General features: G+C 56.3%; 1 protein-coding gene across 3 annotated transcripts in view; it reads left to right on the top strand.

Annotated features, from left to right (window-relative positions):
• The window catches only part of SRC (SRC proto-oncogene, non-receptor tyrosine kinase), a 32,033-nt gene extending 11,350 nt beyond the window's left edge, over positions 1–20,683 (top strand). The window contains exons 2-14 of one of the 3 annotated variants that reach the window (XM_071447100.1): positions 1,113–1,187; positions 5,590–5,839; positions 6,431–6,530; positions 6,992–7,009; positions 10,304–10,402; positions 11,157–11,260; positions 12,401–12,550; positions 12,815–12,970; positions 13,133–13,312; positions 13,393–13,469; positions 13,839–13,992; positions 14,105–14,236; positions 14,683–20,683. In XM_071447100.1, the coding sequence (XP_071303201.1) occupies positions 5,599–5,839; positions 6,431–6,530; positions 6,992–7,009; positions 10,304–10,402; positions 11,157–11,260; positions 12,401–12,550; positions 12,815–12,970; positions 13,133–13,312; positions 13,393–13,469; positions 13,839–13,992; positions 14,105–14,236; positions 14,683–14,891 (1,620 nt within the window). In that variant the 5' untranslated portion in view covers positions 1,113–1,187; positions 5,590–5,598 and the 3' untranslated portion in view covers positions 14,892–20,683. The remainder of the gene's footprint in view (positions 1–1,112; positions 1,188–5,589; positions 5,840–6,430; positions 6,531–6,991; positions 7,010–10,303; positions 10,403–11,156; positions 11,261–12,400; positions 12,551–12,814; positions 12,971–13,132; positions 13,313–13,392; positions 13,470–13,838; positions 13,993–14,104; positions 14,237–14,682) is intronic. The other 2 variants (XM_071447102.1, XM_071447101.1) reach the window with 2 other exon arrangements.
• The last annotated feature ends 389 nt before the right edge of the window (positions 20,684–21,072 follow it).

Raw genomic sequence — 21,072 nt, forward strand, 5'->3', positions numbered from 1 at the left:
TGTCAAGTACAAATTACAAACCATTCAACGTCTTAAAGAGCTGTCAGTCAGCTCCCACTCATTATCCTAATCAAATGCACTAAAAATAGTGACAAAACTTATTAGTAGGGGGAAGGGGAGGCCATGAAAACAAACCTGCGGTGGGGCACGGCCCCTGCATGCAGACACTGGGATATTCCTTTATATGAGGTGTGAAATCCGGGATGTTGCCCTTGGATCAGGTGTGAAACCAAGGCTCCAGCTGGGACAGGAGCCTGGTGGGATACTGCTTGGGGCCTTGAAGTAGGGTCTGAATCCCCTCTGTGCAGGAGCAGGAGCCCCTCGGGGGTGGCTGAAGCCTCTGTCCAGCGCTGGGTGAGCAGGGCTGGTTGGAGAGAGGATTTCCTTTCTGTAGGAGAAGAAGGAGCAGTTCCTGCAGGAGCTGGCTCTGGGAAAGAGTGGCAAAGCCAGGTGAGGGGCTGCCCTGGCTCTGTGGGGCCATGTCCTGCTCTGCTTTCCACCTGCAGCTCTGCCCCGAGCTGCTGCTGCTGACTGGGGTCCCCCCATCACGCAGGCTTGTGACAGAAAACCGTCCTTTTTGAAAAATTTAGCTAAAACATGCTTTTCTGGATGAGCCAGGGCTTGAGCAGCACAGGTTGCTCCCATACCTTGTGCTCGTTTGTGCCGTAGCATTTGTCTCAGCTGTTGGAGCAGATGACTCATCCCGGGGGACGAGGTCTCTGCTTGGTGGCCCACCATGCCCTGCCACAGGTCGTGGCTGTCCAGAGATGGAGCAGCAGGGCTGGAAATGCTGGTGTGTCTGGAGGAACTGGCTTTGCTTTTCCCCTGAAAAATCCCTTGCTGGGCTGGGGGTGCCTCTGCTCCCCTTCCACTCTGGGACATGGCTTGGGGTGGCTCCAGCCGCCTGCTTTCCCATCCCCAGTGGGGTTGATGAAGTGGAGCAGAGAATCATCCCCTCTTCACAGCAGAGATCAGAGTGAGTGGTGTGAGCTCGCCAGAGGGATGGCGAGGAGGAGGAGGAGGAGGATGAAGGCAGCCCTGGGCACTGAACCGCGGCGTGGCGGGAGAGGGTGTCGGGGCTGCCGCGGTGCTGACGCTCCCTCTCCTCGCAGGCTGCAGCGGGAGCTGAGCTGAGTTCTCCGGCAGCGCCTCCCCACCCCGCGGCCAGGCTGTAGCCGAAAGCACCGGTAAGACATCCCCGATGGCCTGGGCACCGGGCACTGGGCAGCTTCACCTTCTGGGGGGCTCACAGCGGCGGCACTGCGTGCTGTGCCACAGCCACAGCATCCTGGAGCATCCCGGGCGGGCTGGGGCTGGCTGCAGGTGCGGAAGGCACAGCCCTCTGCAGTGCTCCTGGTGGAGCTGATGCCTCGCAGCCCATGCCGGTGCTGGTTCTGATGCCTCGCAGCCCATGCCGGTGCTGGTTCTGAGGGCTCCCAACTTACTCCGGTGCTGGTTCTGAGGCCTCTTGTCTCATGCTGGTGGTGGTTCTGAGGGCTCCCTGCAGTTTACTCCAGTGATGGTTCTGAGGCCCCTCAGCCCATTCCGGTGATGATTCTGAGGCCCCTCAGCCCATTCTGGTGCTGGTTCTAAGGCCTCACAGCCCATGCCAGTGCTGGTTCTGAGGCCCCTCAGCCCATGCCAGTGGTGGTTCTGAGGGCTCTCAGCCCATGCCGGCGGTGGTTCTGAGGCCTCGCAGCCCATGCTGGTGATGGTTCTGAGGGCTCTCAGCTCATTCTGTTGATGGTTCTGAGGGCTCTCAGCCCATACCAGCGGTGGTTCCGAGGCCCCTCAGCCCATTCCGGTGCTGGTTCCGAGGCCTCGCAGCCCATGCCGGTGATGGTTCTGAGGGCTCTCAGCCCATGCCAGCAGTGGTTCTGAGGGCTCTCAGCCCATGCCAGCAGTGGTTCTGAGGGCTCTCAGCCCATGCCAGCAGTGGTTCTGAGAGCTCTCAGCCCATTCCAGAGGTGGTTCTGATGCCTCGCAGCCCATACCAGTGCTGGTTCTGCGGGCTCTCAGCCCATACCAGTGCTGGTTCTGAGGGCTCTCAGCCCATGCCAGCGGTGGTTCTGAGGCCTCGCAGCCCATACCAGTGGTGGTTCTGAGGGCTCTTAGCCCATACCAGCAGTGGTTCTGAGGGCTCTCAGCCCATGCCAGCGGTGGTTCTGAGGGCTCTCAGCCCATTCTGGTGCTGGTTCTGAGGGCTCTCAGCCCATGCCAGCGGTGGTTCTGAGGGCTCTCAGCCCATGCTAGCGGTGGTTCCGCGGGCTCTCAGCCCATGCCAGCGGTGGTTCTGAGGCCTCGCAGCCCATACCAGTGGTGGTTCTGAGGGCTCTTAGCCCATACCAGCAGTGGTTCTGAGGGCTCTCAGCCCATGCCAGCGGTGGTTCTGAGGGCTCTCAGCCCATGCCAGTGGTGCTTCGTGCCGTGCCGCTGGCGCTGCCCCCCAGGCGGAAGGCAGGGAGTTCCTGCAGGCTGCGACGTGCCCGGGGTGCTAATCCCTGCCGCTGCAGGAAAGCTTCAAGCCGAGCACAGGCAGCGCTGGCCGTGCTCCAGCCCCCTGCACAAGCCCTGGCAGGGGGACAGGGGCAGTTCTGCTGAAAGGTGAATGATGGGGAGCGATGCTGAGCCCCCCATGTCAGCGCTGTCAGCTGTGAAAAGCACAGCAGCAGGGCAGAATCCCACTGGGCATCAGCCAGGCTGCCCTGGCTGGGTGCTGGTGGTGCTGAGCCTCCCTGCAGCCTGCTGCGTGTGGAAATGCTGTATTTATTAGACATAAATTTATTAGACATATACACAGCATAGCTCCTGGCAATGGGTGTTTTTTGCAGTCTGGCTGCTGTCCCACAGCTCCCAGTGATGCTGCTGGGGTGTGCTGGGAGCCACCAACACTTCCTCCCCTGCCCTTTAACTCCAGGGGGGTTTTCATTGTCAGCTGTGCCAGAAGCAGGGGGGTCTCTCCCTGGTGCCTCCCGAGGACCTGAGTGCACAGCACATTCCTGCTGTCATTAATCACTCCTTTGCCAGGCTCTTGCACAACCCTGTGTTCTCCCAGGGGAATCTGCACCCTTTCCTTTCCGGCTGCCAAGGGGGTGTGGGAGCTGCAAGGGTTTTCTCAGGCCCCTCTCCTCCCTGGGGACAGGTGGAGAGCTACAGGGCTAAAGCCACATGGTCATGTAGGCTGAGTTACCTGGGACTCAGAATGGTCATGGTGCAAGGCTGCCAGTGCCCCTGGGCACAGTTTGGGCTTGCCAGCCTGTATTTTGCACGGGCCAGATTGAAGGCAGAGTGTGTAGCTATTCAGATGCAAAGCAACAGAAGAGCTTGGAGTGGGGCTCTGCAGCCCCTTCCCCAGAGAGCTGTGGGCTCCTGCCTCCTCCTCCTCCATCTTTGGCTCTTGCAGCCAAAGCCCTGCCAGGGCATTGTGTCCCAGTGACCAGCACATCCAGCAGAGCCCTTGCCTGGGAGGGTCAGCACCCCAGTGCAGGGTGGGAGCTCTCCCTGCCCAGACTGCTGTGTGAGGAGAGATGGACTCACAGTTCATGGTGTTCCTGGCCAGGACATGGCTGGAAGTTGCACATCCTGTGCCCACAGGCTCACAGGTGTGAAGGTGAGGACCCCCTTGTTTTAGGGAAGTCCCTCTCCCCTCTCTGTGCTCTGCTTCTACCTAATCTCTGGGCATATTTACTATTTGATACCTCGATTTCCTCAGCACACTGATAAATAATTTTCTGACCCAGGCTAAGAAAATGTGCTTGGGGGACACTTGTGTCCCCAGAGTGCTGCTAAATCCACCACCCTGGCTGGGGTGTTTTCCTGCCTGGGGAAGTGCTGCTTCCAGGGGAAACTCTGAGCAGCTCTGCTCTTGCTCACTGTCCCGTGGGGAGTCACAAGCCACACGGTCACAGCCCTGCCATGCTCCCACTTTTCTCCCTGCACTGCCACTGGCATCCCGGGAGCCCCAGCGGGTGCCAGAGCCCCGGGCAGAGGTGAGCAAGGGGCTGGCTGGGGACAGGGAGGTGGGGGCTCCTTGTCATCACTCCTCAGGTCTTGCTCTCCCCTACTGCAACAGGCTTTTAAAGTGCATTTATGGGACAAACTCCTTCTCCTTGGCTGCAGCATCTGCCTCTGGATTGCCAGAAGTGACCATTTGCAAATCCAAAGCTTTTATTTGACCTTTATTTGCTCTGAGACCCCCAAAGCCTGGCACAGGTATGGGTGGACTGAGTCCTGTGGCAGATAGAGGCATGGTCCCTCCTCATCACCTGCATCCACAGGAGGAAGGACAGCTCTGCTGCCCACTCTGCTGGAGTGGCTGCTGGAGTCATACCCAGCACAAAAAACCCCAGTTTATTACATTTCCCAGACCATGGCAGGATCTGAGCCTGCCAGCACAGGTCACACAAGGACACTGCTGGTCCTCTGTGCAGTGTGGGAGCTGGAAAGCAGTAGATGGAAATTGTGTCTTTTGGGAAATGAGCCCTGATCATCAGTCAAAGCCTTGCTGTGGGAGGGGAGCTGAGGGGGACAGGGAGCAGCTTGTGCCTGGCACCCCTCAGCTTTCCCACAGCAAGAGCCAAGGCTTTGCCCCAGTGACACTGGGGCTGTGCAGGCTGCTGGGGCTGCACATGGCTCTGGGGGGCTCAGCCCGAGCTTCTCTCCAAAGCTGGGCTCAAAACCCTCTGCTGGATGAGGCTGAGCCCTCCCAAAGCCTCACTGCATCCAGGTCTGCACCCTGTGGGCAGCAGCTGCCTCCTCTGCTGCTTCCCTGCTTGTTTTCTTATCAGAGATACTCTCCTCCCTGCTTGTCTCCACCTCCCTTTTCCCTCCTGCCATGCGTGATCTAGCCTAAATATTTCCTGCCATAGCTTCAGGACACTGCTGGGTATCCTGCCATCTTTAGAGACTGCAAATAATTCCCTGCCTTCATTTATGTCATTACCTTGAAGGTATTTATAGAGTGTGGTCTTGAGTGGAAAGGAAGGCTATATATAAACTATTTCACTATATATAAAAGCGAGATCCCTTGGTCCTTAGCTGCAAACTGCCTGAAACTGCTCCTGATTTAAACTTTTATCCTGTTGGCTGCATGCTTTGGACTTCAAAGGTCCATCTTCAGTACTAAATCCCCTTCCTGGTAGAAACTCATGTGTAGGAGGAAACACGTGAGGACTGAGCTGTGTCCCATGGCAGGTGCCTGGCCCCAGAGCTGCCACAGTCTCAGCACAGGTCCAGATTCCACGCTCAGCATCTTTACTCTGCACTCCCACAGCTCAGCATGCTTCCCTCTGCTCCCAAACCATGTCCTGGCAGTTTCACTGCCTGCTGCAGCCACACAGGAGGTGTCTCCATGTTAATGAGGGGCAGTGGTATCCCAGGGCAAGGGCAGCATGGCCAGACTGCCCAGCAGCTGCTGCTTGAACTGACTCCAGAGGTTGTTTCGTTTCCTGGTGGGCAGGCATCTGTCACTCGAGCCCTGGGAAACAACTTCTTCTTCTTCTTAACAATAATAATTACAATAATAATAATAATGATGATGATGATGATGATGATAATAATAATAATAGAAGCCCTCTGTGTGTCCTGCAGCCCGGGACCATGGGGAGCAGCAAGAGCAAGCCCAAAGACCCCAGCCAGCGGCGGCGCAGCCTGGAGCCCACGGAGAACCCCCACCATGGGGGTTTCCCAGCCTCGCAGACACCCAGCAAGGCGGCTGCCCCCGACGCCCACCGCACCCCCAGCCGCTCCTTCGGCACCATGGCTGCTGAATCCAAGCTCTTTGGGGGCTTCAACACCTCGGACACCGTCACCTCGCCGCAGCGCGCCGGGGCGCTGGCTGGTCCGTGGGGCTGGGGCTCGCCAGGGTGGGGTCCGGCTGGGTTTGTGAAATGTGGGGCTCCTCGAGCCAGCTCAGCTACCTTAGAAGGCATAAAATCAGCAGGGTGGCCTCTATGGTAGTGTTGGAAACAGAAAGGTTTTAATAAAAGGCAAAATAACAAAACTCTTTACTGAGAAAAACCAAGCCAGGTGCAAGATGTCCTTGCCCCTGCTAAAACACCTCACAGAAGCCATTATTTTCTTTGTACTCTTCTTTTTCTAGTAAATTGCTTAGTTGGGACTTTTTGGCTTCTGTCCAATTAGCTGTCATTAAGTTTGAGGTGAACTCCCCAAGGTCCTATGAGATGTCTTTTCACCTAATCGAGGAGTGAAACTTCTGGGCTTATTTCCTTTTTAAGGGGACAAAGGATATTTTTGTCACTTCGTCAACAGGGGGCACATTCCTATAGGTTGTGTCCAGCTTCTTGGGGTTTGGGGTTTTTGAGGGACTCTGGGCTTAGGGGAGAAGCAGGTCTGTGTTATCAGCCAGTGGGAGGATGGTGGGAGGGAGTGTCCCTGTGGCTGTGCCCCTCCTGAGTGCTCTTTGTCGCAGGGGGAGTCACCACCTTCGTAGCCCTCTACGACTACGAGTCCCGCACGGAAACAGACCTGTCCTTCAAGAAAGGAGAGCGCCTGCAAATCGTCAACAACACGTGAGTGTCCCTGCAGCCAAGCCCACGGGGTGAGCTGTCACTTCTGCCCCTCCTGTGGAACCCCAGCCCAGCCTGGCAGGACCAGCTGTCCCAGGGATGGGTGCTCAGAGGGATGTGCCAAAATGCACATGGACACGGTGACTTGTCCAAGGACACTGACACTGAAAGCAGTCATTTGCCTGCTTCCTCATCCTCCTGACCCTGCTGCTGGTCACTGTGGCCTCACAGCCTTGTCACCAAGCCATGTCCTCTCTTTGCTGGCCATTCTGTGCCACCACAGAGCCATTCTGTGCCCTCCAACACAATCCTGACCAGTCCTGTCCCCATCCATGCTCAGCTGCCTCTTGTTAGCCTGGACACCTCCCTCAGCTTCATGGGTGCTTTTTCCTGTGCTTGTATGCTGTCTCTGGTCTCAGCTTCTCTCTTGACTCTTCTTTCTCTCCCTCCATGCTGTCGTTTAGGAGAAAAGTGGATGTCAGGTGTGTATTGCACATTCTTACTGTTATTATAAATGACCTAAATGATCAAAGCCTGTCTGCTGCCCACTTGAGGGCAGGTTGGATGGAGCAGGGCTGGGAGGAGATGGTTTCCAGATGGTTTTGTGGTTGGTTGCATTTGTCCTCTTTGAGTGGCCAGAACAGAGCAGGGAGTCCCTTCCCATGCTGGGAAAATGTTCCATCCAGAGCTGTGTCTGCACCTGGGAGCTTGGAACCCATCCCCTTTCCTTGTCCATGTGTGGCTCCCCTCTGCACTCTCTTTCCAGCTGGCTCTTCACTCCCCCCTGCCCTTTGCATTTTTCTTTTGCATTTTTTAATTTTACTTTTATATTTATGAGTGGCTCTCAAGTGGTGATTCAAGTATTTCCTCAGGGGTCTGACCCCCTGGTTTGCTCCCCATCCTGGATACCACAGCACATCCATCACGTGCAGGCTAGCATGGCCAGCTGGAAGATGCTCCTAAAAATGATCCTGTATTAACCCCATGTGTGCTCTGTCGTGTCAGGAGGCACAGACAGTCCAGAGCCTGGCTGGCAGAGCCAATGTCCCCAATGTCCCCAGCTATGGAGCTGCCACAGGGTCCTGAGGGTCTGCAGCTCCTGCTCCCCCTCCACTGCTGCCTTCCAACCTGGGCACCCAAAACAGCAAAGTCAAAGGGTGGAAAGACAAGGGAACGTCCCAGGAGTGAGATTTCTCCTGCAGTGCTTGGGCAGTGTGGCACAAACATGTTTTCAATCTGATCCTTGTTCTCGTTGTTCCAGTGCTGTTTATTAACGATTTGTTTCATCTATGATGTCTGGGATGTGCAGCGTTTCAACATTGCAGGAAAAGCCTGAATTTGGGAGTTTTGGTGCTTCTTACTTTCAGTCTCAGCAGTGTGTGAGCCCCATGCTTGAGTTCTGCTCTCTGGCTGTTGCAAAGTGAGCTTTGCCCGTGGGGGTCCAGATCAGGCCCATATATGAGGGGTTTTTCTTTTCACCTTTTATCAGTTCTGGGGTTTCCACACTTTTTTCCCCCTTTACTGCTATTTGTCCAAGGCTCAGTCACAGGGAAGGCTCAGTCTGTGATGGGCTCTGCATCACCCTGGGGAGCAAAAGGGCTTTTTATTGGTGACACAGTCCTTTGGTGGAAGATACAGGATGTGGCTGCCAACCTTCCCAGTGCCTCTGTGGGTGAGATGTCCACAGGGAGAGAGGTGGTGGAGGAAGTTGGGAGTTTGTTCAGTGCTCAGGGGTGAATCACTCTTCTCAATGACCTCCCAGAGATGCTCACACAGTCTGGGAACAGCTCAGGCTGCTGCACTCTGGGGACAGCCACACACAGATGTGTGATGTCCCCTTCCTCTGGCCTGCCTGGCAGGACAGGGAGTGCCCTGGAGCTGCAGGGAGAGCACGTGGGTTCAGTCCAGGAAGGGCTGGCAGGTGCTGGGCACAGTGGCCAGGGTGGCTTTGCAGGGTAGCAGCAGGTTTTGGCTGCTCTGACAGGGCTGGGGTTGCTCAGGGAGAGATGAGAAGCCTCCACATCGCTCACCTCCCTGCTCTGGGTCATCCTACCAGTCCACCCAGTGCAGAAAGGCTCTTGTGCTACCATTTCCAGTGGGAAGAAGTCTCCTCCCAGCCAGCAGGCAGCCAGCTGGGATGTGGTGGGATATTTTGGGTAAGATTGTGCAGGGAATTGTTGAAATGCTTTGTTTTGATGATGATGATGATTATTATTTTTTTCCCCACTGAGACATTTTTGGAATAGTTTGTTTTGCTGAATTCCCAGCTTGTAGCCTTGCAGCCCAAGCTGGAATAAAGCCACAAGTCAAAAGCTGGGCATTTTTCAAGCAGATGTTTACTATAGTCCTGTGGGAAAGGAGCCCAACCAGCCTCCTGTCCCCTTCAGAGCCACCTCAGTAAAGGTGACTTGGGCAACAGCCCTGGCTGAGGGGCACAAGCTGCCTGCCACAAGATGTGCTGGGGCTGGAAGAAGCTAAAATGTCATCCAGGGCTGCTGTGAGGCTGTTCCAGGGGCAGAGCCCAGCTCTGTGAGTAGGAAGAGATGCCTGGAAGGTCCCCACCATCCCCACCAAGTGACACCATCACAGGGAGCTGGGGGCATGTCTGGGTTATCCCAGTGCTTTGAAGCATCACTGGTTTAGCTGGGAAAAGCACGGATCACAAGCAGCTGGTGAGTCTGAAGCAAGGATGGAGGTTTACACGTCTGCAGGGTCAGGGATGGGTCTGGATGTGGTCTGGTGATCCTTGTAGTGGTGGCTGAGGTTATTGGTGTTTTTCTGTAGCTTGTTTGTGGAGGTTATCCTGCCAAGTTCTTGTATCCTTACGGGGCTGTTCCCACGAATCTGCACTTTTCCCGTAGCCTCGTCTCCCTTGTGGTCAGGATGAATTCAGAGGCTGTCTTTGATGGGCAAGAAGATGCAGGTGGTGGGAGGAAAAGCCCTGCTGTCCACAGGAAGGGGAAGCCACCTCCTGCCGTGCTCTTGTTGTTCTCTATTTGTTGTCCTTTCCAGCCCCGTCCGGAGCAGGAGCCGGTGGGAAGGAGGGCAGAGCACCCTCCAGCTCCTGGGGACATGCCTGGGGCCACTGTACCCGGGGCAGGAGGGCTGGCTGGGGCTCAGCTGCAGGTTTTTAGGGACAAGGAGCCTCACTCGTGGCTGTGCAGGCACAGCCCTTGCTGTGGCAGCAGGAGGCTCAGGGTCGGGCTGCAGCCTTGCAGGGGCTGTGAATGGGACACCCGGGCTGGACAGATCCCGCTGCATCCAGGCTGGACACCACAGACCATAAACCTCAGCCCTGTCCTGCTGCTTTTCTGCAGCCTGTGTTTAACTAACTCCCTTGGGTTTTCCTGGTTCCTTTTTCAATTGCTGCCATCATTCTGTTGCTTCTCCACGTTTCCTGTCCCTCCCCTTGCCTGCTGCTCCCTGCTGCCAGGACCCCGAGTGGCCCCCAGCCTCCAGCCAGATACCCTTCCCATTCAGGTGGCTCTAAAGGTGTTTTGGCTTGCTGGCTGCCCTGCCTGATTCGGGTTTAAAGCATTCCATATGTGGATGGATGGCCCCAGGAGTGAGAGCTCACCCAAACAGAGCCAGGGGCAGGGGCTGGCAGCAGGAGCTCTCCTGGCTGGGCTCTGGCTGTGGGGCTGGGGGCTCTGGGGCTGCACCTTTTCCCAGTGGGGCTCTGTGCTGGCTCATCCTGCCCCAATGCCTGTGGGCGGGTGAGGGGCTGGCTGGGGGGCTCCTGGCTCCACACTGAGTGTGTTTTGGTTCTCTTGCAGGGAAGGTGACTGGTGGCTGGCTCATTCCCTCACTACAGGACAGACGGGCTACATCCCCAGTAACTATGTCGCGCCCTCAGACTCCATCCAGGCTGAAGAGTAATTGCCATCTTTTAGACAGTTTATAGACAAGTGATAGCAAACACACCCTGAGCACTCCCCCTCCACCCCTGCCCTGCTCCTGGGAGAAGCCTCCAAGCCCTCAGGGTTTTTCCTTTTTGTTAGTTTTCCCCTGTGAATGTGCAAACCAGCCTCTCTTTAAGGCCATAGTGCAGTGCTGCAGCGTGCTTGCATGGTGGAGGGGTGAGTGGTGGCATAGCAGGGCTGTGGATGCTTTTGCTCTGGTTTTTGTGGAGAGCCTGGAGAAGAGAAGGCTCCAGGGAGATCTCATTGCAGCCTTCCAGAACTTAAAGGGCATTCTAAAAAAGAGTGAGGTGCTTTACACAGGCAGAGAGGCCTATGAAAGGATAAGGGGGAATGTTTTTAAACTAGAAGAGGGGAGATTTAGATTAGATGTTAGGAAAAAACTCTTTACCCATTGGATGGTGAGACACTGGCACAGGCTGCCCAGTGTGGCTGCCCCATCCCTGGCAGTGTTCAAGGCCAGTTTGGATGGGGCTTTGAGTAACCTGGTCTAGCTGAAGGTGTGGCAGGAAGGTTCCATCCCCTCTGGCAGGGAGGCGATGCCCAGCCCAGGCTGTATGGGGATGTGACACACACCGAGGTGCCCGAGCCCAGACACAGCCCCTGCTCTCCCAAACCTGCAGTGGGAGGTTCAGGGCTGAGCCCCCTGCTTGGGCAGGCAGTGGAGGGGGGTAGTGCCAGGGGCTGAGCCCCTGCCTTTGTCCTGCAGGTGGTATTTTGGGAAGATCACTCGCCGGGAGTCCGAGCGGCTGCTGCTCAACCCTGAAAACCCCCGAGGAACCTTCCTGGTCCGGGAAAGCGAGACCACGAAAGGTGAGCAGGGCTGGGGGGGTTGCTGGCCTGGAGGAGACCCTCTCTGGGGGTGTGGGGGTACCCTGAGTCCCCTCAATGTCTGCTGCTGGTCTCCAGGGAGCCAATGCTGATGTGGCCATCAAATCACCAGTGACATGCCTGTGCCAAAGGCACTGTTACACCACTGAGCCCATGGGCTGGAGGGATGTGGCCACTTCTCTCCCACCTCTGCCCCCCCAGTGAATGCCCTTCTCAGAGGTGGTTCAGCTTATGGCAGGGTGGAAGCCAGGGGTCTCACCAACTCTGGCAAGACCACCAGGCAGGATGGTCTCTTTTCCTGTTTTGTTGTTTTGTTGTTGGTTAATTTGGCTGGGATTTTGTACACCCCCAACTAGATTTTTTTTGTTTTCTCCTGGTCCCTGTATAGTGACAAAGTCTTGAACACATGCTGCCTGGGCAGCCAGGCTAAGGGAATGATGAACTTTAGTCCTTTCAAGTCTGACACTTCCGAAAGTGCGAGTTGTGATCTTTGAGGTTTGACTGCCTGAGGATGTTTCTTACCTGATTTAGTTTGGCTCCAAATGCACCTTTGGGAAAAGCTCCTTGATGTTCCTTTCTGGTTTTATGCCTTGAACTTATCACTATTTGTTTTATTCTGATGGAAGCAGCTTCTTCAAGCAGCAGCATAAATCTTGCCCTCTGCTATCTGTGGCCCCAGCAACACCACATTGTCCTCATGTGGGCAGAGCAGAGCCAGGCTCCTGAAGCAATGCCTGTGGTGGGACTTGTGCAGGAGGGAACTGGGCCCACCAGCCCCTTAGCTCCTCTCTGAGACACTGAGGAGCTGTTGGTCAGCAGCTCCCCCCAGCCTGGCTCTGCCTGCTCCGCTCCCCTTGTTAGCACATCCCATAGGATGGCTGCTGGTAGAGCTGCTGTACAAGCAGAGGGCAGCTGGAGGTTGTGAGGGTGTGGCATGGCTGTAGCTGGGGGATGTGTGCCATTCCTCCCTGGCACCTGGTGCCAGCTGGTGCAGCCAGGAGCTGCTCCCCATCCTGTGCTTTTGGGTGAAGGCAGCATCTCCATGCACAGCCCTGCAGTGGGACCTCATGGGGAGCACCCACCCATGGAACATCCCCTGCAGCCCCTCTGTTGTGCCCACAGGTGCCTACTGCCTCTCTGTGTCTGACTTTGACAACGCCAAGGGGCTCAACGTGAAGCACTACAAGATCCGCAAGCTGGACAGCGGCGGCTTCTACATCACCTCCCGCACCCAGTTCAACAGCCTGCAGCAGCTGGTGGCCTACTACTCCAGTGGGTAGCCATGTGGGTCCCCCTGGGCTCTGGGGGGCACCCTGGGTGCTGTCCCTGCCCTTGCTGCAGGGTGGGTGCTGCTGGGAAGTCACTGCTGCACCGGGGGACACCAAAGCAGCTGTGTGGAACTCTGGTGAAAAGCTGGGTTCAGGGCAGAGGGTGAGGGTTTGGGTCCCCAGGGTGTTTACAGGAAAGCTGTGGGGTAAAGACATCGCATGCCTAAGTACCCAGGTGTCACCCTGCTGCTGTCCCTTCCCGTGCCAGAACATGCTGATGGCCTGTGCCACCGTCTCACCAACATCTGCCCCACGTCCAAGCCCCAGACCCAAGGCCTTGCCAAGGATGCCTGGGAAATCCCCCGGGAGTCGCTGCGGCTGGAGGTCAAGCTGGGACAGGGCTGCTTCGGAGAGGTGTGGATGGGTAAGGACCATTCCCACCCTGCTGTCCCCTCCCTGTCACCACCTGCATCCTGTCCCCAGCCACTGGCAGATGCCTGGAGCTGGTGGTGGGGTGGGGGAGCACAGGAGGGACACAGCCCCCTGCCCCGTACGTGTGTCCTGAGTAGCGTGTCCTGTGCCACAGGGACCTGGAATGGCACCACCCGGGTGGCCATCAAGACACTGAAGCCTGGCACCATGTCCCCAGAGGCCTTCCTGCAGGAGGCCCAGGTGATGAAGAAGCTCCGACACGAGAAGCTGGTTCAGCTCTACGCTGTGGTGTCAGAGGAGCCCATTTACATTGTCACTGAGTACATGAGCAAGGGTGAGCAGGGGAGGGACACTGGGGGGACAGCTGAAGGGCCCTGCTCCTCTGGACTGGTCTCACCATGGTCTTCCTCACAGGGAGCCTCCTGGACTTCCTGAAGGGTGAGATGGGCAAGTACCTGCGGCTGCCCCAGCTCGTGGATATGGCTGCTCAGGTGGGTTTGCACATCCCTGGGCCTCCCTCATTCCTTGTGGGGACACTGGCTGCCTGAGCCCCTCAGTGGGCTGTGGTGGCTGTCACTAGTCAGGGGTGCTCTGCAGCCTCACTTGGGTGGATGCCACTGTTGGGTCTCAGCCCAGAGCAGGGTGGCACTCCTGAACCATCATTTTGCCTGCTCCTGTTGCTGCCAGCTCTCCCTGGCCAGCAAACCCAAGTCTGCATGGCATTCCTTGAGCAGCTGGTGTTCCCCACACCTCAGCTGGGTCCCACTGCAGGCCTGTTCCCCTCAGTGGTGGCAGGCTGTCCCCCAGGGACCCTCGTGCCATCCTGTCAGCCACAGTGCCCCACGTGCTGCTCCCCACAGATTGCATCTGGCATGGCCTACGTGGAGAGGATGAACTATGTCCACCGGGACCTACGGGCAGCCAACATCCTGGTGGGGGAGAACCTGGTGTGCAAAGTGGCTGATTTTGGCTTGGCACGACTCATCGAGGACAACGAGTACACGGCTCGGCAAGGTGCGTGCCCTGGGCTGCTGGCCAGAGCAATGGCCACTGGTCCCACGGTGTGTTTGCCTGCAGCCAGCAGGGGGGCCCTGGAGGCACCCCCTCACTCTGCCTCTCCATCCAGGTGCAAAGTTCCCCATCAAGTGGACGGCCCCCGAGGCAGCTCTGTACGGCAGGTTTACCATCAAGTCAGACGTCTGGTCCTTTGGCATCCTCTTGACCGAGCTGACCACCAAGGGCAGAGTGCCATACCCAGGTGAGGGCTGGCACTTGCTGGCAGAGGCCCTATCCCCACTGTGGTGCCCAACACCAGCTGTCCATGCCCAGTGCTTGACCCTGAGCTACCTCTTCCCAGGTTGGATCCTGCCCCACTGGGGTGAGCAGATATTAGCCAGGATGCAGCATCCCAGCCACCCTATCCTGCTCTAGTCCCTGAGCAAGGTGACAGGGACAAGTGCTGCTATACCAGGGGTCCCTCTCTCCTTGGGTCACTGGGATTACCCCTAAGGCGGGTCCTGGCACAGCACCCTTGGTGTCCCTCAGGGGCAGGCAGGGTGCAGGCCTGGCTCTGCTCAGGGACAGGCAGGGTGCAGGCCTGGCTCTGCTCAGGAGCAGGGAGGGTGCAGGCCTGGCTCTGCTCAGGGGCAGGCAGGGTGCAGGCCTGGCTCTGACCAGTGCCATGTCTCCTCTGGCTGCACACAGGGATGGTGAACAGGGAGGTGCTGGACCAGGTGGAGCGGGGGTACCGCATGCCCTGCCCGCCCGAGTGCCCCGAGTCCCTGCACGACCTCATGTGCCAGTGCTGGCGGAAGGACCCGGAGGAGAGACCCACCTTCGAGTACCTGCAGGCTTTCCTGGAGGACTACTTCACCTCAACAGAGCCCCAGTACCAGCCTGGAGAGAACCTATAGACACGGGGCTCCTCCTGGCACCAGGGACACTGCTGTCCCCAGCGCGGGGCGCCGAGGGTTGGCCTCCCCAGCGAGGGGCTGTGTTTGTGGAGCAGCCCTGGAGCAGGACAGGGCACTGTGTCCAGATGCAGCCAGGGGAGCCCCTGGGTTCCCCCACCGCTCATTAAGACTTGTGGCCCGTGTTTAACGAAGCGGCGCTGTTCTGCTGGCGAGAGGAGCCTGTGGGCACCAAGAGAGCCAGCTCAGGAGGGCAAGCAGAGCATCTCCTGCCAAGAGACTTGGGTTTTGGGAGACTTTCCCCCTCACAGCTCTAGGGTGAGTCAGGAGGATTTGAGGGACAGCATCACCCCACCTCAGACACACGGTCCCAGTCTCCTGCAACCCCTTTCTAAATCAGCACAAATTTCCCTGCCCCTTGACCCTCCCCACCACCTCCCTCTTGGCTCCCACTCTCCTGAGGGTGCTGGCAGAGATGTTTTACCACAGGGATGTCACAATTCCAGGCTGGCTTGAATGGGGTGATGTGCCAGGGTGGTGGTGGCATGGGATGACAGCAGAACTCTGGTGGTCCCCCTGGCCTCACCATGACCTTAAGGGCTGGTGGGTTCTGGGACTGTGAAATGTGACAGCTCCAGGCTCTGGTGAGCAGCACTGTCCCATTGGAGCACCCAAGCACACGATCAAATCTTCCAGCTATGTCTGTTCCCCCAAGGGACACATCCTGCCTCTCTGGGGAGCAGGACTGGGGATACCAGCAGAGCCCTCACCCTGCTGTGCTTTGCCCCTCCACCTGCTCCAGGTCTTCCAGCCAGACCCTTGGGAAGTACCCCCCAGCCACCCTCCCCAGCTCTGCCACCAGCTTTCCCACCAGCAGAGTCCCCTGGGCTGGCCCTGCCACCAAATCCAGCGCCACTGTGGTGCTTGGGTGCATGGCCCACATCGTGTTCTGGGTGTGGGAATGTTTTGGAGGAAGTACTCGACTTTCACAGATGGTTTTGTCCACCTGGTATGTTTTTAGCTGCCTTCCCTCTACCCACTGTGTCTCAGCTTCCCGGCAGCAGTCCCCATGCAGCATCCCCAGCCACATCGCCCATCTGGAAGTGCTGTGCCACATTTGCATCCTCATCTCCCCTCTGCTCGCTACCAAAGGCCTCAGCCATGTCTCAGCTGTGGGTATTCCTGCCCAGTTTTGTCCCACACTCACCCTGTGGGGCTGATCCCTGTGTAGGCAAGGCAAGGCTCATCCCCTGCCCTCTCCCACCCAGCACCTGCTTGTACATAACCCTTGAGTGGTCCCTGCACCGTCCCAGACCTTGACTTCATTGCATGTGTCAGTTTTCCCTGTCCTGTGGCTGTACCCTGCTGGAAAGCCTTCACCATGGTGGTTCACAAAGCCTCACTCCTTCACCTCCTGGGTCCCAGAGACACTTGCTCAGAGAGACCTGGGGGTCTTCAGATGCTCTCCTGGAGCACAAAGGGTTGGGGAACTGGGGGATGCTGTGGGGCAGGGGTGCTGGAGGGAGGGACCTGGAGAGGGGAGCCAGTGGCTGTGTCCTCAATCCTCAGGCTTTCTGTGCCTCCCCAGCACCTTTGGGATTGTGTTTGCCTCTGGCACAGCCTCCTGGCAGGCAGCAGACCCAACCCACCCCTCACCAGCCCCTGCCATGGTGCCAGTGTCCTACAGAAGCGGGGTGGGAGCCAAGCATGGGCAGGAGGTGGCCAAAGCCCGTGCCCCAGGTCTCCATCAGAGCAGGACCCAGGCAAGCCACTGCCACTCACTCACTCACTCACTCACTCACTCCCACAGTGCCCTGGTGTGGTTTGACCCAGCCACTTATTTATGAACCAAGTACATGGTTGTTTGGTGGCTCCTTTTTTAATAGTAAAGCTTTTAAAATCAGTTTGAACAGGCTCTTCAGCAGTATGGAGAGGACATGCTAGCTTGAAGAGCAGCAGCTGGATAATGAATTTTTTTTAATGATTTTGGGAGTTGGAGCCTTTTCTCCCCCCCTTCCTTTCCTAGCAGGTTTGCTGTGTTAGCATTTCTGCATTTGGGCAGGGACTCCCCAAACCTCAGTGTTCTGGGTCTTCCCATGTTTGCAGCCTTTTGGGATGGGCAGCTGCCACAGATACCCTGTCCCATGGTGGCTGTTCCAAGGGGTGGCTTGTGCCATAGCTCTGCCTGAATTACACAAATCCCTATCCCTGGGAGAAACCTTTTGCAGCTGTAACATGTGGAAGGCAGATTTGGTCTGGAAGCTGGGAAGAGAGAAGGCAAGCACACGTGTTAAGGTCTGGCCTTTGGTTGTCTGGCACGTGCAGGGCCTTGGGTGCAGCAGGGCAGGAAGGCCAGTGCAGCCTCTGGCTCTGCCCAGGAGGCAGCAGGTGCCCAGCATGGCTGAATTCCCTCAGGCTTTCAGCAGGATCTGGTGAAGGAGATGTGCTGGGGACACTTCAGGGCAGAGGGCAGTAAGAGAAGCCCTTCTCCATGAGGCTGTGTGTCCACATGTCCGTGTGTCCATCCATGTGTCTGTGCAGTGCTTGTGGTGGGACCAGGTGTCACCAGACTCTCCACCAAAGCCAGCATGACCTGGGAATGCAGAGCTTCCCCTCCATCATTCTGTCTGCCAATTTACTTTTTAAGCCAATAAACTCCAGAGGGGAGCCTGCACCTAAGGATGCTCTTTGACTTCCTGGGGCCCATAAAACCCTACAAGTCATTCTCCTCTGCTGTTACCATTTTTTACACAGTCTTTTGTAAGATCTCCAACTGACTATGCAGAGAATGTGTGGATCTGTGTCTCTCTCCCCAGCTCCCCTCACTTCCTCACTTGCCTTTTTTGGTGTCTCAGTAAAATATTTAGCTTTTTTTTTTCTTTTTTTTTGGATAATAATATAACTTTGGAAAAAAACCTGAAAAGGTCCAGCTTTTTGGGTGGTGGGGGGGTGGAGATGCTTTGAAACTCTAACATTGATGTAAATACTTTGCTATTTGATAATTAAATACAAACAGACCTCACAAAACACAAGTGTAGCTTTTGTATGAGGAGATGGTTGCTGGGGCAGGCCAGGGTGTTGCTGTCAGCCTGACCTCTGGGAAGGTGCAGGGAACTGAGGTGATTTGTGTGCAGGGGATGAGGGGACTGGATTCAGTACTTCCAAGCCCTGCCTATGGCACTGTGCTTCCTCCTCTCCCTGTGTTGTCCTCAGCCTCAGTGGCAGCTGAAGCATTTTAAGAGGGCATTGGGGTGGGGCTTGTGGCTGCCCCTGAGCAGCTCTAGTGAGGAGAAAGGGGTCCTGTGCTGAGCAGTTTGTGTTGGCAATGGGCTCTAAAATGGTGAGGATGAGTTGTTGTTTGACTTGAGCATCCCCTTCACTTACCCAAAGCTCAGTGGTAGCACTCCCCAAGAACGTGGATCCTGGCTCCCACAGGATAAATGCTTTTGAGTACACAGGGTCAGCCCTGAACTGCAAATCCCGAGTTGTGCTGAGGGCTGGGGTCTCTCCCACAGCCTAATGCAGCAGAAGGTCTCCTGGGGCAGGAGCAGGGTGCTGTAGTAAAGGGTTGCTTCACAGCAGGACTGTCCCCCTGTGTCAGGCTCTCAGGTTTTGCTGGCAGTGCCACCAGAGCTCCCACAGTGCCTGTTACTCACTGGTAACAAGGGGTGGACAGGAGGCTGCCAGCATGTGCTCCCTCAGAGGACACAGCCTGCTGTCACTTGGATCTCATCCCCTCCAGCAGCAGGTCTGGGTGGCACCTGAGCCATCTGTCCTTCCCTGCCCTGCTACCAGAGGATTTGCCTTTGCTGGAAGAGTAGCAAAGCCCTCTTGCCAAGGGGTAATCTTCAGGCTCTGGGGGGAGGGCTGAAGTCCTTACCTGACAGTAGCTTACCTCCCACGGCTGGGAAACCACCTGGTGGCAGAGAAAAGCTGCAGGGCAGGGCTACCTGTGACCCTGAGTGATGTTTGTGTCTGCCTGGCTCAGGAGATTGGCTGAACCAGCCTGGGTGACAGCATGAGGGGACAAGGCTGATGCTATTGTCAGTGGGACTGTGCCTCCAGACTTGGCTGCCTCCCTGAGCCACTGGTGGGTGCTTCCAGCCCTAATGGCTCCTCCATGGGATCAGCCTCTTTCCTCTGGCAGCTGCTGTTTGTAAGTCCATGCTGTGGGTTTGTCTCAGGGTGAGCAGGAAGAGAATCCATGCAGGAGGCACTGATCACCCAGCAAGATCCATGGCTGAGAGGCAGATGCTGGGAGAGCAGCCTGACTCCCACCTGCACCCCAAGCACTGCTGGGGAGCTCAGCTGCCAAGTATCAGACCCTAAGATGATGCACTAAGACAGATATCAGCCAGATCTAAAGCTTTAAGAAAAAGGTAAGCCTTGTGGTATTCCAGCTGCTCATCCTGGGGGTGCTCCCTCTCCCTGAGAAGGGTTGAGGAGGAGTATGAAAAGCCCCTGGGCCCTAAGGGTCTACGAGTCCAAGGACTGCCTGAGCCAAGCTGCATCTCTGTTTCTTAGGACTGGAACCTGGGCTGGCTTTTGTTTTGGTTTTTTTTTTTCCTTTATTGACCCTGCTGTGTCACTGATCTGTTATGTGACCTAGAAAAGAAAATGATCTCTCCCTCATACGGAAAGACAAAGGAACAGCTTAAGGCTCCAGCTCCTGTATCCAGGGAGCATCAGGCAGATGGACACTCTGTAATTCAGCAAGGTGATGACACTCAGTCTGTGCCAAAGTGTCAAGTGACACTTGTGGGCAGTGCCCAGGCTCAGTGGGGCCAGCACAGCAGTGGTTGTGTTCTAAATCCCACTGCTTTGAGCCACTGGTGCAGCTGCCCAGCTGTGTGTCCCCACACAGAGCCCCCAAGGTGCCCCAGGATGCCCAGGGACAGAGCCACCGCAGTGTTCTGGCAGAGGAGGGCAGGACATCTCGTGTGAGCATTTCCCATGGAGCTGCCAAATGCCTGGCTGAGCACTCTGGCTGTGTCTGTCCAGGCTCAGCCCCATCTGTGGTGCACGGGCAGGGCAGCTGTGATGCTGCTTTTCAGAAGCCATCGGGTTTGACCTGTTCTGCAGTCACAGGCTGGTTTTTCACAGTCTCTTTATGGAGAAGGATGAAGCAGGCATTAGCATGGGATGTGAGACTTGGTTGGGTTCCTCCTTCTGCCCGAGGCTTTCTGTCTGACCATGACGAAGTTGCTTTACTTTTCTATCTTTACAATGAAGATGGTATCTCAGGCCCTAAGGGAGGGTAAGAGAGTGTGCTGGAGAGTGCTGTGTGCACATCAAAGAGTGCTCCTTCTCTGCAGTAGGGGTGGGAAGCTTCTTACCCCATTGAAAGCTGTCCTGCAGCCTCCCTCTTTTGAAGTGCTTTTTTTTGAGCTGGGTTTCATACAAGGCAGGAGCCTGCAGCTGTACCTTGTCTTGAACCCCACATACAAAGCCAGGCCTTGCTCCCATCCAAAGCACAGTCTGGCTTGGTGGCTACCATTTATTTAAATTGCTGTGAAGTGCAACTCGGCTAGTGAGCAACAGAAGTGTTCTCTTGACAGAACACAGTGCATTAGCTTAAATACATTAAAACTTACAAGTTGCTCAGAGCACAGCTGTGCCACAGCTTGCAATGGGTGCCCTCCCCTCTCCTTTCCATTTGTTATTTATGCCTGAGTTGATGTGACAGCTACTGGGACTTCCCTCAGCCTGACAGGTGACAGAGCTGTCACATCTATTTTTGATGTGGCACATGCTTTTCTTTAATCATGTAAACAATAAATATGTCCTGAACTCTTTCTAACTTGGACCTGGTCTTCAGAGAAGGGATAAAGCCAAGGCTGTTTCAGCTCCACACCCTTTAACACTCTCAGGTGCTTCTGGGTGCTGTTGGACCCCATAGTCTGCATGGCCAAGGCTGGGGAAGGGCTCACAGCAGCACGTGTGTCCCCCTGGATGGCTGGTGGCAGCTGGGCTGCCCTGAGCAGAGGAACAGGCTGGGGTGATGTGGTGTCATGGCATGGGCTTACACCACGTGGGCACCCAGCAGACACTTTTACTGTTGCTGGGGATTAGTGGCTTCCAGGACACAGCTCAGGGGTTTAATTTCCTAAGCAGCAAGAAAAAGGGGAATCTGTCATGTAAGTGCAGAGACACACAGGACACAGAAGTGCTTCTGGTTGTGAGA

Source organism: Agelaius tricolor, unplaced genomic scaffold, assembly GCF_023055355.1.
Source record: "Agelaius tricolor isolate 1412-34295 unplaced genomic scaffold, bAgeTri1.0.p SCAF_23, whole genome shotgun sequence".
Lineage (NCBI taxonomy): Eukaryota > Metazoa > Chordata > Aves > Passeriformes > Icteridae > Agelaius > Agelaius tricolor.